This window comes from Anoplolepis gracilipes, chromosome 13 (assembly GCF_047496725.1).
Source record: "Anoplolepis gracilipes chromosome 13, ASM4749672v1, whole genome shotgun sequence".
Classification (NCBI taxonomy): domain Eukaryota; kingdom Metazoa; phylum Arthropoda; class Insecta; order Hymenoptera; family Formicidae; genus Anoplolepis; species Anoplolepis gracilipes.
The window spans coordinates 4,248,745-4,266,625 of record NC_132982.1 but is presented as its reverse complement, the minus strand read 5'-3'; the positions used below and the strand labels follow the sequence as shown (position 1 = coordinate 4,266,625).

The window sequence follows — 17,881 nt, the reverse complement described above, 5'->3', positions numbered from 1 at the left end:
AATCGTCAGGCGGATAATTTTGGTTTGGATCGGAGATCGAGGCTGATAAATGATTCATGCGCCCCGTGGGAAGGATGGGCAATGGGATGGCGCAGCGAATGCTTTTGTATCCATTTGCCTTGTTTCCTAGTACACGATTCGTACGAGTCTCTATGTTAGTATCACAATGACATCATATTGATTAAACGTCCTATCACAAATCGCAATATTGACAAGAATGAAGGTATCTTGAAGGTAAAATAGTGAAATCTCTCAACAACGTCATTTTTTATAAACGCATATTGTGTGTAAAAAAACTTAACGATCTATCGATCTGTGAACATAGTATACAGAACTGTAGGCTTGCCAATGTACAAATTCATGGATCTATAAAGAATTCTGCATAGGCTTAAAATGAAGCAATCGATTGATTTATGAATCTATAAATTTATGGATTTATTGAGTCATCAATCTGTAATTTTATGAATTCATAGATCTATAAACGCATAAGCGCGATTGATGCATCTATAAATCTATAAATACAGAAAATGTGTGAAAAATCAATGGTATGATAATGCCCGGATAATCTATTCTGCGTGTAATATTAAGATGCATAAGACAAATGAGATTAATATAATTAATCATATAAGAGTGAATGAAAAGTCGTTCTTCTTAGCTTATTTCTTTCTTGTTGGAGGAAAGAAATTATTCTAAAATCACTTTTGTAATAAAAGTAATACGTGCTGCACGTAAGATAGCTCTTATCAACGGTGTCGTTTACCCTCGCGCTTTCGCGCCCGCGTCCGCGGCAAAAGGAGCGCATCAAAGTCAAGGCATATCTTCCGAAATCTCATCGCAGACCACGCGGTTTTACCTCACGTCGCGTTTGCGTCACATCCTCCGTGAAATGGCCGTGCGTAAAGTCTCAAGGACCGCACACACGTTGTGCTTGTCGAGAAAGACGTCGAGAGGGCACACGTGTGTGTCTCGGAGAGTTCTTTTCATGTCTCTCTCTTTCTCTCTCTCTCTCTCTCTCTCATCTCGCGCCGCGGGAGAAGCATTATTATCCTCTCGATAACGGTGAACACTTGCGGCAAGGACCTGTAAGAATGGAGGGAACACCAACGCCATAGAGAGTTTGCAGACTTAATTTAGGTTATTACGACGTACGGAACCTCGAATCGGGCGCTATAAGTCATTTCCGACGATAGGCCTGGCGTAAGTATTCGCGCGCGGCCTGCTTTCTCTCTTTCTCTCTTTCTTCTTCCGCATTAATCCTGGTTAAGAAAGTTTTAAGGTGCGCATAAATTTTTTAAAGGGCTCGTTAAGCCGGACCACTTTGCGATCTCTCGCTGTAAATAATAACCTTCACATGAGGTTTTAATCCAAGGTTGAGTGTACAATTACTTTCTATGTATTTAAAATACCACGTCGAGTTTCGCAAAGTTGTACTCTCATTTGTCTATATAATCTTGAAATAATCTTTACAAACGTCTCCTTACTTTATTAGCAGTTCCCGTGAAAGCAAGTTAAATCTTGATCTACGCACGTGAGCAGATTTATCTCATTGTCAGCCAGATAACCGTACGAAATATTCGCGTATTTCGCGATACAAAGTATCGCGTCGTCGCAACTTTACTTCGAGCACTCGGCGTATCATGCTATTTCGGTATCGCTAAGTTCACAATATAAGACGGACGATCGTTTCGGTTGACGTCTATCGAGCGTTTGGGTAAATTCCGACGATCACGGAGACCAGCAGTATTGCAAATATAGTCGCGTGTTACGCTCCGTGCGGATTCTGTTAGCGCAGGATGATATCGCGAGAGGCTATCGGTTCTGCGATGTCTGATAATTCGCGAATGTCTGGTACAACCGTAAGCGACTCGTTAAATCGCCAATCCGGGTGTCATTATAACGCTCGTAACGCTTCATGTCGTTGATAAGCCTCTATTTACATGTCCTTGTATCTACCGACGAGCGATTAAGTGGAGCATGAGATGAGGATTTAACAGAATTCTAGATTTTGTACGATGTAGTTTCCAAGAAGAAATTATTAACCCTTATTCCGTAACTGGTGGGTTATTTATGTCTGTTATTTTTCTAACAACACGTCAATTTCTCGAAAAAACAAGTAATCATAAAATAATATATTTAAGTAAATTATTTTTCAAATTTATTATTTTAGTCTTTATTTAGAATCTTCAAAGAAGGTATATACATTTTATCAGATTTTTTAAAAACATTTTTACATATTAATAAACTTATCGAAAATACGCTGACCCACCTGTACAGTCAGAAGGTGCGAAAAATACGGAGTAAGGATTAAATACATACATATTGAATTGAATTTTCGATAACGCACTTATCTAACATTTATTTGCTTCTTTTCGCATAATTTCGCAATATCTTTGCACCGTTCTACTTGGAGGCTATTACTTGGTTTTCCTGGGTACGGCTTATTTTCTTGCTTGAAGCAAATTAAACAGTACGCATTTACTGCAGGCGACAAAGCCTTGTAATACCGTGAGTTCGGCGAAACGAATTCGATCCTCCGCGCACAAGAGTAACATCGTGTTACGCGTCATTCTTGCGGGATCGCGTTCGGTTACCGGAGGCGATTTCTATCCTCGCACCCGAGACACGACGGTGGACTCGAGGTGAACGAAGATGACGACGACGATGACGATGACGACGACGAAGAGAAAGAAGAAGAAGAAGAAAAAAAAAAGGAAAAGCAGGCGGTTATACGCGGCGAGCGACGCGAGCGTATAAGCATAGCCGGCATGAAATACGATGAGAGAGTGCCTCGGGTGCGAGACTTATGCTAAGTACACGCGCACACATACGCACAGACACGCACACACGCTTATCGTGCGTGCATTTTATGTTCGCGTCCGTCCGGTCCTCCGTCTCTTCGTGCCTTCATCTTCGTGAACGCCGCGCGCTCGCGGCTCCCGTCCTCTCTACCTGCCTGCGTGCGCGCGCGCGCGCACGCACGCACGCACGCATTCTTTATATGGGCCTGCGTCGGGGCCCCGGTGAAGCGCGGTAGTACTCGGGGGCATCCGCGACGACACATCGCCGATGTCGCCGCATCGGTTAGGAATGTTCGGCCATCTTTCTCACCGCGCATCGATTTATCGTGCACGCACGTCGATTAACGGCGAATCCTGCTGTCAGATTATGTGCTTTAGAAGCTGAGAAAATGACGAGATTATTTTCATCGCTCAATTTCGTTCGACTCGGTAGTGAGAAGGAGTTGGCGTATCCTTTGATTATTAATTTTGATATTTCTTTTTTTTTTTTTTCTTTTTTTTTTTGAAAAAAATGGACTTGTACATTACATATGGTCAAATATATAATCTTATATCCCTTTTTTTCTGGAGAGCACGACGAGAAATGGTCATTCGATTCATCCCGCGTAATATTAAGCAGAAAAATTGATCTGAAGAAAAGTTGCGATACTGCATGCGATCATTAACACAAGAAGCTATATTTCGCACGAATCTTTATTTTTCTTATTTCTCCGAGAATGTATGATCAATTCGATCAACATGGTCCATTTCGAAGGAAAGTGGCGGCGGCGGCTTGGTATCGGTCGACAATGACATTATTCAAACGGGCCTGACAGACGTATAAAGAGTTAACGACGCCGGCATTACGACGTATGTGCACGCGAGCATTTGTAAGATCTCGTGGAATGATGGGGGAGGAGAGGCCTCGGGGGGGAAGAGGGGCCCGCGAGACCCAGAGGCGACGGTCACCATAACTCATCTTCATCGAGCCGTCAACAGGTCGGTTTCCTGTACGATCCGTGTTTATTCTGCAGGATCTTGAACGACTTCTCATGCTCATAACTTATCACTCAAGCAATTTTGGATTGAAAATATCGTAGGCAGACACATGCGTTCATTTCTTGAAAAAAAAAAAAGAAACTTTTAAAGATCGTTACCTAGATTTTTTCAAGATCAAATTCTTGTTGTAAAAAGGCATCATTATTAAAATATAATAATTTTGTAAAAATTATACCTTAAGGAAAATATTTAATAATAGCATTGCAGAAATGGTTGACCAAGATTAATGTATTATAGAAGAAGGAATGACATTACTTTCTCTGGACCAGTTTAATCATTTAATCTTGCGAGTTGTTTGACTCGCGGTCAGAACGATCGTCCTTGTCGTCACGTGTTCGACAAAGATACAGACATACACGAAAGAAAAAACAGGATTCTGAGGTGGAGCCGCGTTTTTTTTTTTTTCATTACAAGTTTGCCGCGACGAGGCCGTCCGAAACAAAATAGCGCATTAGCGTTCCTTATGCATGTATTGTTAACGAGCCATGCAAATCGAGCCATTCGTTAGTTGGGGAATCGTCGGTAGCTCTCGCCTCGTCTTTCTATCGCCATGTTTCCGTTCGACCGGCGCGATTTGTCTAGTTGTGAGTATGCAAACATCGCGCGCTGGCTGAAGACGATTTATTTAATGACGCTCTAGTCAGCGGTGTCGTATCATCGTGAATCTGTGCAATCTTCTTGACAATACTTAATTGCGCCATTTTAACAGCATGAATAATTTTTGCGAACGCCGCGAAAATATGATCGTATATTAAATATGAAATTTTTAGGATAAAGACACTGAAATGAAATAAGAACTTTGTTAGGAGAAGTAATCAGAAAAGTTGTATTAAAATAAATTTTTACGAATTTTTAAACATCAGTGAAATGTAGAATATTATTAATTGAAATCGGTAATAATCGTGAGATGAAACTGTGTCAACTCTCTCTCTTTTCTCTCTTTTTCTTCAATTAATGCGTGATATTGCGAGATTCGACAGGTCGCCGCTATCTCTTTATTTGCAGACGGCGGCTATAATTTCATATTAATTTCGTCAACTTGTTACCGTATTAAATTATAAAAATCTACACTTTTTATATAGAATTTTTCTCAAAGATATATTCATTATATTTACAAGATATATAAAACGTTTATAGACACCATCGTCCAGGAACAGTACGATCTTACGATAAAACTAGAATATACGTGCCTCGTTTCGGTGTTACGCGCGATATTTCGCAGTCTTACGCATATCGAGAATCGGTGCGTACGTAAGATACGAGGGGTCGTATAACTCGGATATCACGCCTTCTCCCGCTCGGGATACGATCTGCGAACGCGGTGAGGACGATGCAAGGACACGTGATTCCCGGCAATATATATCGAGTGAAAGCGTGGGCATCTCGGGACGACCGACTCGCCTCGCTCATCGTTCGGGTCGCGCATGCTATGGGGACTTAATGCCCCCATGGAAGCGTCCTCCATGTCGCGAAAACGATCGCGTGCCAGTAGATGGATTCGGAGCATCCAGTCGGAGAAGAGAGAAAGAGATCTCGTTTAGTCATACGGCACGAGTGTTGCCACGGCGCATTCATTATCGTCGGCCGAGTGTATTATATGCGAGCCATCGGTGACAATACGCCATGGCAAAACGTATGGCCGGAATTCCCATTGCTAAACGTGTCGCACCTCGGCGACGATGTGCTAATTTTGCGTACAACCATGTCTTGGCTAATATTGTGCGCTCTCATAGAAGATGCAGATGCATTAATCTTGCGCGATCTCTTGAGTTGAAATGAATTCGATATGGTAGTTTAGGACGTATGCTTTGAAATTCTTGATTTATATACGAGACATTGCAGAATTTTATACATATACATACATATACATACATATACATATATATGTATATATTCTGTGATATCCCTTTTTTACATTAATATGCTAATTTAACGAAAGTAAAGCTTTTCCTATTCACATACAATACTTGAAAAAAAAACAAATTATTTTTTTAAATTATTATTTATATATGTATGCAGGCTGTCCGGTAATTGGTGAAAAACCTGCTAATGGCAGATTCTTGAGATCATTTGGAGGCGATTTTTCCTCAGTGAAAATGTCGAGGCATCAATGATTTCCGAGTTACAAGCGCTTTTCGCAAACTAAACTTTTTGAAATTAAAAAGTTGCCAAAACTTAGATAGAGTTTACTTTGATAGAATTTTAATTTAAGACTTAATTACAAAGATATGTAATGATAAAAAATGGAAATTTGCAAAAAATGATGACGTCTCTCGATATTTTCGCTGAGGAAAAATCGACTCCAAATGATCTCAAGAATCTGCCATTAATAGGTTTTTCATCAATTACCGGACACCCTGTGTGTTTATATATATATACAATATAATATAAATAATAAAAATAATATAATAAATTACTGATGAAATGCTTGTTTGTAAAAATAATATAATATAAATTATAATTTTTTAAATATGTTTTTTGAGAAATATGTATACATGAATAATGAAAGCCTCTCTCTCACGTTAATTTAGTATTAATCAAAAAGACATCGCAGGCTTTTATATTTTATATACAGTTTGATTACAAATTTTTAAACTTGTTTTCAGCTTGCATTTATACACATACAGATTAGGCGCAGATTTGTATCGCGATTAGCGAGCAATAAAATTTTCGTATTTCGTTATCATATAATACTAATTAATTCATGTCTGTACCATAAATTATTGCCTTAACCACGTAACTTGTTATTATTGAACCTATTGAGTCGAGGCAAGCACAATTTTGAAAACTTATGTAGGATGCCAACGGTATAATTATTTGACGCTATAATGGATATTACAGGTCAGTATCTTGTAACTCTTTACAAGATTGTGATATATTACTTTATGAATTGAGATATTATTCTGTATTCACATCTCGCATTTAACGCTAAGCGTGGGTGTTGTGATTCTGGCTTTTATGAAGATCACGTTCAATGTTATCATAGACTGAGAATCGCACAATCCCATTTAACGCTACATGTGTTATACAGTATATTATGCAGTACAAGATATTAACATATATTGCTCGAGAGAAGCAATCCTCGTAGAATTCAATATGCAACAAATCTTTCCAATGCTAATTCTAACTCGTAGAAAAACGATCGAATGATGTAACGTTATTCAAGTATAAAATTATGTTACAGATGATAATTTTCTCTGTTACTTGAGCAAGAAAATTAATCATTCAAGGGCAATCAATTTCATATTTTTATACATGATAATAGAAATCATATTTATTAAAATATTCTAGCTTTCTAAATTAATATAATATTGTATATATATTATATCTCTAGCAAATTTCCGTTGGAACAGCCTGTATTTTTGTTTCTCCTTATCTTAAAAAGCGTAGGCAAATCTCTAGGACTTCTATCATAAGAATCGTTTCTGCGAACGTTCGAAACTCGAGACCCTACGTCTGCTTGATGTGTTGCGAAAGACAAGAATCTCGCTGAATCCACACCCAGTTCGCAAAGGTGCATATAACATCGCGACACACGAATATCCGTGAAAATTATGATGTATCATAACTGACGACACCGTACGTCACGCTGCAGCCAATAGTCATGCTGTGTCGAAACTATCATCGTAAAATAAGAGAGAAGCGCGCCTTGTCTTCCACCTACGAAGTCCTTGTCGAAGTCGAGCCATTAACTTTTTTCACGGGCTCGTTAGGCCGGATTCTCACCGTTTTGTGGGTGATACTTCGAGGAGAGGAGCCGTTGTAACGCTCGGCATTATCGATCGCCATCAATTACAAACCATCCGAGATCGTCCGGGATCGTTAAGTTGGTGTCGATTAGATCATTTAATTCTCGCCGCTTTCTCGCGCGATCATGTCGATCGGCACGTTCGTAAATTGATAGTGTTAAAAATATCGCAGACGCCAAATTAGACACTAAGTTTTTGCAGCACATTTCATTAGCTAAATCACAATCATTAAAATATCCCGTGAAATTAAATGATGAAAGTTTTATGTTTCATCTATTTGTATATTTAACTTGTAAATTCAAAATTGATTAAAAAAATTAATATAAAAAAATTAGATATGTAAAAGAATATATTAGGTGTTCTTTTATATATTAATTATTTAAAATTTACTTTTTTCAGAATGAATTCTGAATAGGAAGGAAAAGTAGCATTTATTTATTAAATTATTTATCAAGATTCTCCGTGTATTCATAAAGTTTTAGAAATTTTTGAATTTTTAATTTGGAAATTTTAATTAATACATTTCAAAAATCATGTTAATATTATTCTTAATATATATTTCTTCCTTAGTTAATATTAAAAAAATTTTAATATTATTCTCTTAAAATTAAAAATTGAAAATTTTGTCACCACACGATCATTTCACGGGAACTTTTGCAGGCGTCAATCAGCCGCGAGTTTCCCCTCTCCCCCCTTTTCATGCGATAATTCCGCGCGCGTGTGGCGCGTGCAAGCGGATTCGGTAACGATACAAATGTGTCGCGTATGTATTTTCGAGGTGCGTACGCGCGTACCTGCGTGCCTGTGCGCGCGTGCACCTTTTCGCTCACTCACTGCCATTCCCGGGTAAGATTTCTCTCCCCTCCGTCCCTCGCTCTCACGACGCGCACGCACACGCATGCACGGACGCGTGTACCGTCGTCACGGACACGCCAGCACTCACACGTCCGCACGCCCTCCTCATCTCTCTCTCCCTCTCGGTCCACCGCGTTCTCTAAGGCGACTTACGCCTACACGTTGTAGTTGCAGCATCCACACTTAGCCCTCCTCAGTCCAGCGCGTGCCTCCACGCGACCAACCACCACTGCTCGACCATTGCTCTCTCATTCTCGCGCGGTGGCAAATCTTAACGCATGTCCGCCTGACAAGTTCGCGCTGACAGTGTTTTTGGCAACGTTTGCTAGATCGTGCGAGTGATGAAATGATCCATCCCAGTGTCTTGTGCGTAGAGTGTTCTCTTTCGTGAAGAGAAAATTAAAGGAAATGTGTTGGATAGCTGTTGTGACAAATATTATCGATGCTTTCTAACGGCATAATTGGATAAGTGTTGGTGAAACTGAGTAAGAAAGCCTCGGTACCTTTTTTTAACATTGATATGCAAAATGTATTACGGTGACAAATTAGCTAATTAAAATTTGTTAGAAGCTGGGTGACAGCTTAACATTCTTCAACTTCTCTTTGAGCAGTTGAATTTTTCTCTGCAAAACGAGAATTAAAATAAACGTGTTTCTGATATCGCAGTGACAGTATATCAGTTTTGCATAATTAAGCTTTACTTAAGAAGGACACGAACGCTATTAATGTTCTCCGATAGTGCGGAATAATTTAATGAATATTCACAACTGCTATCTTTGAAATTTTTTTGCCCTTTGGAGTGCAAACGCATCATGATCGCGTAATTGTTAAGGTATTCAATGAAAGCCAGCTAAATTGAATGCATTAATTAGATAAGTCATCGTTAAAATAGGTGATTGAGTTGGTGTTTACGAAATTCATGCGCCTTACGTTATCGATATTCAAAATGACTCGATCAAGCTTCGCGATAATCTCATATTTTTTCAGTGAATTTCTCGAAGATGTAACATATGTTTAGCGCGTAGAAATATTTTATGTATAATGAATTTTAGTGTAAAAATAGGTTGCTTTTTAGAAATTTAAGTCGCATCTTTCCGATGGCATATAGTGGCGCGAACGAGCGATCAGACTCTTGATTTTAAAAACAAACAGACTGATTAGGGAGAAATCATATTCGATCATTCGGAGGTTCGATCGGAACCAGTTGATGATCGTGGATAGAGCGCGCAGTTTCATTGACGACCGCATTCGGCATCTGGTCGGCAGATTTATATAACAAACTTATATAGTAGTTAATTAAGTTATTTTTATTTAAGAATTAATATTGAAAAAAAGTTTAAACATTATAAATTAAAAAAAAAATGAATAAAAATAAAAAATGTGATGAATCTAAATCTGAATTTAAATATGAGATTAATATATTTGAAACAACTAGTGATACTACTAGTTCTTTTAGATTTAGTGATTCCAATATAATACCTGAAATACTCGGAATTACACGAAAATCAACGCATAATACTCCAACATTTGATACAAGTTCAAGACTAGCTCCTGTTGGTATAATTTGAACTCGTGAGAAGTAACCTCATTCGTAAAATTTTAGTGATTCTAATGTGTAACATCTGGAACAATTACTCGAAAGTCAACGCATAATACTCCAACATCTGATACAAGTTCAAGATTAGCTCCAGCTGGTATAAATTGGACCTGTAAGAAGTAATTTCATTCGTAAAATTTTTAGTTAATATTAAATACATCACGTAATGCAGCTAATAAAATGTATACGTAACTCAGCACAATAATATAGTTTAATATTTTAATAATTTATAATATTTTTACATGTTAATTGTATTTATATAAAATTTAGTTATTTCCGAAAAGTGTTTAAATTTAAGCAATGCTTTGAATTCTAAAAATAAATTGTTATTATATGCATTATGAAATTCATAAATATATTATTTATTTCAAATATTTTTTTGTTGAATGTTATATGTGCATACAAATAATATATATGATTTATGTCTCATGAGGGCGACGATAAAACATTGCGAAAGAAGGCGGATGGCAGTTTATCGATTCGTCGATCGACCGGGAAACGTCGCGCTTGTTCTTCACGAGAGGCTGGCACGCGGATTGGAAATCGGCGAGCGTGGGTCGACAAGCGGCGCCAACCTGTTGCTCAAGATCGGACTCGTTTCCATTTAGAGGACTCCGGGTGTCCAGCCTGCGCCGTCGGCACCGTGGGACCCGTTCTTGATTCGGAGAGCCAGGAATTAATCAACCGAATCGGCGAACATTCGAGTGCCTGACTTCTGATTAACGTCCGAGAGCGTGTCTTTATCGAAGACGTTGCGGGATCGAGGAGCCAGCGATGGATCCTGGCTACTTTTGATTAAAAGCGCGTTCTTGTCGAAGAGCTTGTTGACGATAACACAAGTCTCCAAGATATGTCCTTGTCTTGACGCTAAGAATTAATCAACTCGTGATTAAACAGACTTTATCAAATAAGAACTCTTATTTATAAGTTCGACGAAAAGTTTTCGAGATAAATCGAGGAATTAATGACAAAAATGAGTTTGTTTTAATCTTAATGTCGGATCTACACAAAATAAAAGGAGGAAAATAATCGTGTCAAATAGCGTAATTTTCCACGAAAAATTTCACCGAGTAGACGCGGAAAATCCGCAAGACAGACCGTGCGATTCATATCGAGGATCAAGACCGATGTGACGACGAGGTGAAGTGAACATCTCAAGATGCCTAGTTACTCGGTAATTAGTTTTATGGTCCTCTGGGCCAGCCTGTCGTTGGCGAGCCTCTCGACGAGGGAGCTTCTGGAGTGTCGAGCGAACTTGACGGCGGCCATCAAGAACGACACGACGTTCCTGGGCAAGGTACGTCAGTCGGACTACATCTTCACGGGGAAGATCAAGGAGCTGCGGCAGGAGGGGCAGCTACTGCATGCGCGCGTCAAGCGGGCAATCAAGGGTGCGTTGAACGCCACCGTCGATCTCGTCGTGAACGACACCTGCGGCAACTACATCAGACGTGGCTACACCGGCATCTTCATGGCACGTCGTGGCGCCGGCGACGCGCGATACATCGGAAAAATCGTCATGCACTTTGGCCCGGTACCGCTTACACTCGCCAATCTCGACAGATTGAACGCCGCCGTTAAAGGTGAGTCCATGTGAATGTTTTTCGTAGAAAAATGTAGCGCAATTTTAATCTCGTATTATTTAGAAGAATTTATTTTTATTAAGCTTGCAGAATTATAATATTTTGAGAATTTCACGCATTGTTTAGAGATTTCTATATTTTTTTACTCTTCGTATAAGTTAGAAGGAAAGAAGGGAATTTATATTCACGATGAATCTTTTTTTTTTGCATATTATGCAGTATTCTCTTACAAGAATCATGCGTGAGCGTGTTGACACGCAATGCATTGTCGGCACGTGGGTGGATAAAACACGTCAGACGGTTAGCATTCAAGGTCTACTGGACAATCGTCTTGACCAAAGCGCAAGGAAATCTAGAAAACAGTTGAAAGGTCTTTTTATAAGCGTGAATTAATATCCAGGCCTATAAAATAAGTTAAAATTAACATGTGATATTTTAACTATATTTGATTCACATCAATTTAAATTCTATAACACATAACTATTGTATAATCGACAATATATCTCATAATAATATTAGCGATAAAAGATCATTTACCCTGCGTATTTCTTCGTTTAGTTTAGAAATTACTTATCGTTAAAAATTGCTTTCAAGTTTTATGAGCCGTTTGATTTTATATGCAAAGGTTAAGACCTCGATGAAAAAGCGCGGCTCGCGAGAAAATTTGATTTATGCCTCGAGAATTATTAAATCGCCGTCGTTTCGCAGCCACGCACGCAGGCCATGCCCCTTTTCATCGCGTTAATTGCGCTAAATAAAGCGACGCACATTATAAATAAGTTACGACTATAATTTAATTCCTTTACGATCCAGGAGAACGCTTAATTCCTCCCCCGGGGCCAATGATACCGTTCCAGCGTGATGTACTTCGTCGGTCGCCGGGATTGTTTCGTGGACTATTAAAGATATTAATGTAGGAATTATAAGACTGGCTTCTCGAGGCAATATCGCTTTGCCTAAAGTAACAGGGGGAGCCGTGATTTATTTAATAAGCGGAGATTAAGTGAGGTCTCTCCTCTTTTTCTCTTTTTATCTCCTGTTGCTCAGATCCCCTCGTCTTTTTGTCCGAGATCGGTTTACGGTTTAACGTCGCGCGACGATGTCAACGACGCGATATGACGACGTTGATGAATAAAAGTCCCGTGCCGAGGCCCCCGCGGCTAATCGTTTAATCTCAATAACTCACAATGCCGCCTGAACCGACAAGACTATCGCGTCGCTTTTCTCGAGAGATTCCTGCTCCTTTTTCCCGGTCATTTGCAAGTCGATCGGCACCGTAAAGTGTCGTCGATCTTTGACGGAAGCTGTCGTATATAATTAGAAGTTTTTCCGGCGATGCCCGCGGGGCACGATTCGAGTTAACGAGGAGTTTAGTTTGCCATCTCGAGTGCCGAGCGTCAATCAGAGGCTGCGGAAGCGCCCGTGTTTTGCAATGCGTAATGAAAGAGTGGAGCCGCTGAGAAAATCGCCATTCTCGTTTATGCAAAGCGCGCAAGATTGATTATGCTTTCCGCGATCTAATGCAACGTCTATAGGATATTTATTTTCGTGGGAAATAAGAGTAGAATGAGACTTTTTCCTCTGAATTTCATTTTTTTGACATTTTTTCTACCAAATAATTTGATAAAATTAATCTTGAAATTTTTATTAAAAATTGGGGTCTGCGAAAAAATTCTCGTGCGTAAAAGACGATATAAAAATTAAAAGATATATTGTTGACTCGAATCTTGCGAAAGATGCGTACTACCCTTCTTTCTCCGTCAGCCTTATCGTTCAACCTCGGTTCGATCCCGATTTACGTGGTTCATTGGACGTCAATTTTCTAAAATTGACAAAATTGCCGTTACCTGCTGAATAGTTTTATCGCGATGAGGATTTATTTGCAGTGCGATTCGCACACAAATTTCATGTGGGAGGAATTATGATACCCTCGAGCACACGTGCGCGCTTCTTCAACGCTATCAATCTTTTCCTGGTAACGTAATTTCCTGGTACGTAATTTTCGCAGAAGCTCCGCGCGTTACGTACCGAGAAAGATAATGCTCTTGTTCTCTGATTAAGTTGCAGTCCTTTTTTATCAACGAGATAGCGTACTTCTGGCGATAGCTCGAAGCTACTGTCATTGTGGTTCGCCACAGATTGCAACATTATGAATGGAGAAACTTGTATACGTTATATATATATATATATATATATATATTATAAATAAATGTAGAGATCTCAACATATATTAATTTCGAAGCATCTTCTTTTTGAATATTGATTAAGAAAATTAAAATTATTATTGTATACATATTTATTTACTCTTCAAGGATACAAGCCAAGAAGGGGACTTGGTTTACAAAAGACAGTCTATTCATCCATCCAGCCATCTTTAAATTCAGTTAGAATTAAATACCACATACCTCCTATCTCTACCAAAACACTAAATAAGTAAATAGTTTAGCTAGCTAGATATATAAATAAATAAATAATCTAATGTAATCTATATATATATATATATATATTCATAGAGCAAATCACAATCTCAATCACAATCTCCTTGTCACCGTCCTTTTCTCTTTCTTAATTTTTTTAATATTTTACCTTTCTTCTCATCCAATTCATCACTAAATACTCTTGCTATTTTATCATCATTATCTTCACCTAATTCTTCGAACCATTTATTCGCCTCTACAAATTCCATCACATAATGTTCTTTAAAATTTACAGACTTTACTCTCATCACCTAAACCAATACTTATTATATTCTTGCAAATTTCCGCACCTTAATTAAAATTCTTATTTATATTTGTGAGCTCTTTGACTTTTCGCGCACAAAAGTACTTTTAATTTATGGAAAGTAGATATCGCGCGCGCGTCCACACCATCGCGGTACCGAATACCGTAATTATAATGGCTGGCAGAGCTGCACCTGGTCGCCTACGTTCGCGTTTTGTACCGTCCCGTGTCTCTCACTTGACGTTCCCGTTCTCGTTGTGGCAGCAGGACGCGGTGCGCGACGCGGCGTTTTCTCCGCACCGCGGATCCTGAGACCCGATTCAAACTTCGCGCACGAATCGCCTCTCTCAGGGGGATAAGCATAATACGGTGTCGGCCCACGCGTCCTGCCAGTCTGCGCAGCCAACACAGGCACGCCCAGTCACATAACTGTCCAGGTGTGCCTGATTTCGAGGACTTCTCTCTCCCCTGCAGCTTGCCAAAGATAGACGAATTAAAAGCTATTGAGGCGAGGAGTTACCTTGCGAAACGATAAGTCTTCTGAATTTCTCATGTAATTCGTTTTACACTGACATGAATATTAATTCAAAGTTTTCCAGTTGAGACATGTTGACACTCTGTATTAATCACCGCAATCATATTGCATTGAAAGAAATTACATATAATTTTTTTTAGAATTTCATAGAGTTTAGATATGTAGATGTAGAATGTATCGAGCTCTAAGGAATATGCACAAAATAAATGCGGTAAATGAATAACAAAAAAAACACACAGAAAGGTGTTTTCATTTATCTGTACTAAAAATTACGATAAAAACAATATGACCTGCATATTTAATATTTTATTACGACATTGATTATATAAACAAAGCTAGATATATAATATATTTTAAACATCTAATAATGAATAATGTGCTTAAAGTAAAATATTATCAAAAACAATTTTTTATAAAAAATTCTCTCAATTCCAATAAAATTCCCTGAGAATCCCACGTTTTCCATGTTTTTTCAGGAGATAAACACTTTGATAACGAAATGCATAGAATCTTGTGTAGAATACGATTTATCGTCCGTGCGTAGGGTGTTCCGGGAGAGAGCGAGGAAGAGAAACCCCATTAATTTTTCATTGTACGTGCCACGTGGCCGAAAAAAGTCGATAATAGATCTCCGATTGAGCCCATTGCGCGACCATTGTTACGATCCGATGCGGCACCGGTCGGCATCGATTTCAAAACAGTAATTATCCGCGCCCACGCGCCGACGAGTATGAAATGAGCCGCGTGCCCCGCGATCACGATCGTCACGATCGACGATATCTCGCGATCAATGATATCTCGAGCTGCGGTAGATTGTAATAGAGATCGAGGAGACGGTCGGAAGTATAACGGTGGCTGCAAATCGCCCATCAGGGTCGCGCGCTCTCTCGATTCGCCTTAATACGTTGGTAGGTGCAGCGTGAAATTAACGATACTTATGCTTCATTAATTAGAATCGCGCATAATTCATGGCCGATCGCGCGTTCTTAAGATTCCTCGCGGCGGGATAGCTGTTGATCATCCGCTCGATTATAGATTCGACCTTTGCTATAGTATTTTACGGATTTTAAATTCTTGCTATTCATTTTTTGCGCGGTAAAATTAATAATATAATCCATTATAGGGAGAGCTGTCTTATCTCTTGATAAGTTTTCTAATGTACGGCGCATGTCGTGTTTATCATGGAGAACATCGGTGTCTCTGGGGAAACAGTAAATGAAAAGCAGAAAGAGACGTGAAAGAGATCGATAAGTCACGCTTCATTAATTTCCCTCGCGTTATAATTTGTAGTCAATGGAGAACGCGTTTTTAAGATACTCGGAATTATAGTTAGAACACGTATATCGCGCAGCACACGATGGCAGTTACCGATCATAATTTTAGCACGTTTGAGCCATTAATAATTCATCAGCGAACTCCGGATTACGGGTAAAATTAAAAAAAAAAAAAAAAAAAAAAAAAAAAAACAGATTGGCAGAGCGCGTAGATCAGATTAAGTGGAAACCGGAACACGTTTTCTATAGCGCCGCGACGAATAAAAGTCGATATACGGCGACGTTCTAATTTAGCTCGAATTATTAGACAGTGGCCTGTGTAGACAGGTTCTGAGGCTTTCGTGAGCTAATTTATTGTCGAGTCAACAATACCAACGGTTGTAATTAGTCGCGTGTCGAAGCCTGGTATAGTTATCGACCATAATTTCAGTCATTAATAATTCATTCGGCGACGCCATTCGCGGTGGCCAATAACGCGAGAAGCTGCGTTTACAGCTCGGCACGCATGATGAAATTGGATAAAAACGAGATGATGTCCCCAGATGATTCTAAACCGAGTCGAGATGAATAGCGAATCAGCAAAGACGAAATCAGTGCGTGGATTGACATTCCAATTTAGCGCAAATAATGAGATGGTGATTTGTGCGTTGTAAAACGTGAACAGCCACCGGTAATTATGTAAATGAATTGCCATTGATTTATTCGTAAGATATTCATTAATTATTTCTATCAAACTCTCTCTCTCTCTCTCACACACACACACACACACACACACACACACACATATATATATATATATAACATCTCTTTAAATAAAACTGACTGTATAACGGGAATTGTATTTAGAAAAATATCAAGTACATGCATAAATTCCGAGGAGAATGTTGGAAATTGTGATTTCTACTTGCACATGTAATCTTTACGATTGATATAAGTGCTTTTATCCAATCAGGCCGTTGAATATCATACATTCATATTCGCCTACGTATAACTATCAGTTTCTACGTTTCATTTCTCGCGGTTTTCTTCAGACACGAATCACAGATGTTCTAGAACATAAGACCCTACTATCTTTGATTTAATCTTGATGCGAGAATATACTACGTGTATGACACGTGTCATTTATCCTTGCGAGCCTCTCTGAATTGCTTTAACACATTTAGTCTATACATTTGATACTGATTTGACTGTCGTAAAAAATTGCACGATAAACTGTTGCGGAATTTCGTACTCTTTTCCGACACACAGATAAAAGTAACATATTATACAATACGGCTCACTTTTCCGCTGTATTTGTCAAAATTTCTCAATTTTAAATTGTAATTCTTTTAAACTTTAAATGTCAAAAGTTTGAGATCATCGATATATTTAAATAACATGTGCAAAATTCCGAAAAATGTTCTGATTTACCATCTCGTTTTTAATATCACTCGTTCTATCTTTTCTTTTATAAACGCATGGTTGCGTGAAACATATCTCATTCGCGACGGAGCAAAGTATCTAGGACCGGTCTTGCCACTGTCACGGTATCCGCATTTATCGGTAATTGCGATTTATAACGGCAGCCCTTGGTGCGTGCGTCATTTGTCGCCTCTCGATTGGCGAATCCGGTACGGCGATGCGCGACATCAAAGGCGCCTTGCTAATCTAATAATCGAGTAATACCCTCACGGTGAAAGCAAACGTATTTCGTTCGCGTGCACCTCGGCGAAACGGAAAGCATAAATATTG

The 17,881-nt window shown here is 39.0% G+C and overlaps 1 protein-coding gene across 1 annotated transcript in view; it reads left to right on the top strand.

Annotated features, from left to right (window-relative positions):
• LOC140672500 (uncharacterized) overlaps nucleotides 1-17,881 on the top strand; it is a 126,135-nt gene that overhangs the window by 60,802 nt on the left and 47,452 nt on the right. The window contains exons 5-6 of the mRNA XM_072904701.1: nucleotides 8,609-10,149; nucleotides 10,471-11,620. Of these exons, the coding sequence (XP_072760802.1) occupies nucleotides 11,197-11,620 (424 nt within the window). The 5' untranslated portion in view covers nucleotides 8,609-10,149; nucleotides 10,471-11,196. The remainder of the gene's footprint in view (nucleotides 1-8,608; nucleotides 10,150-10,470; nucleotides 11,621-17,881) is intronic.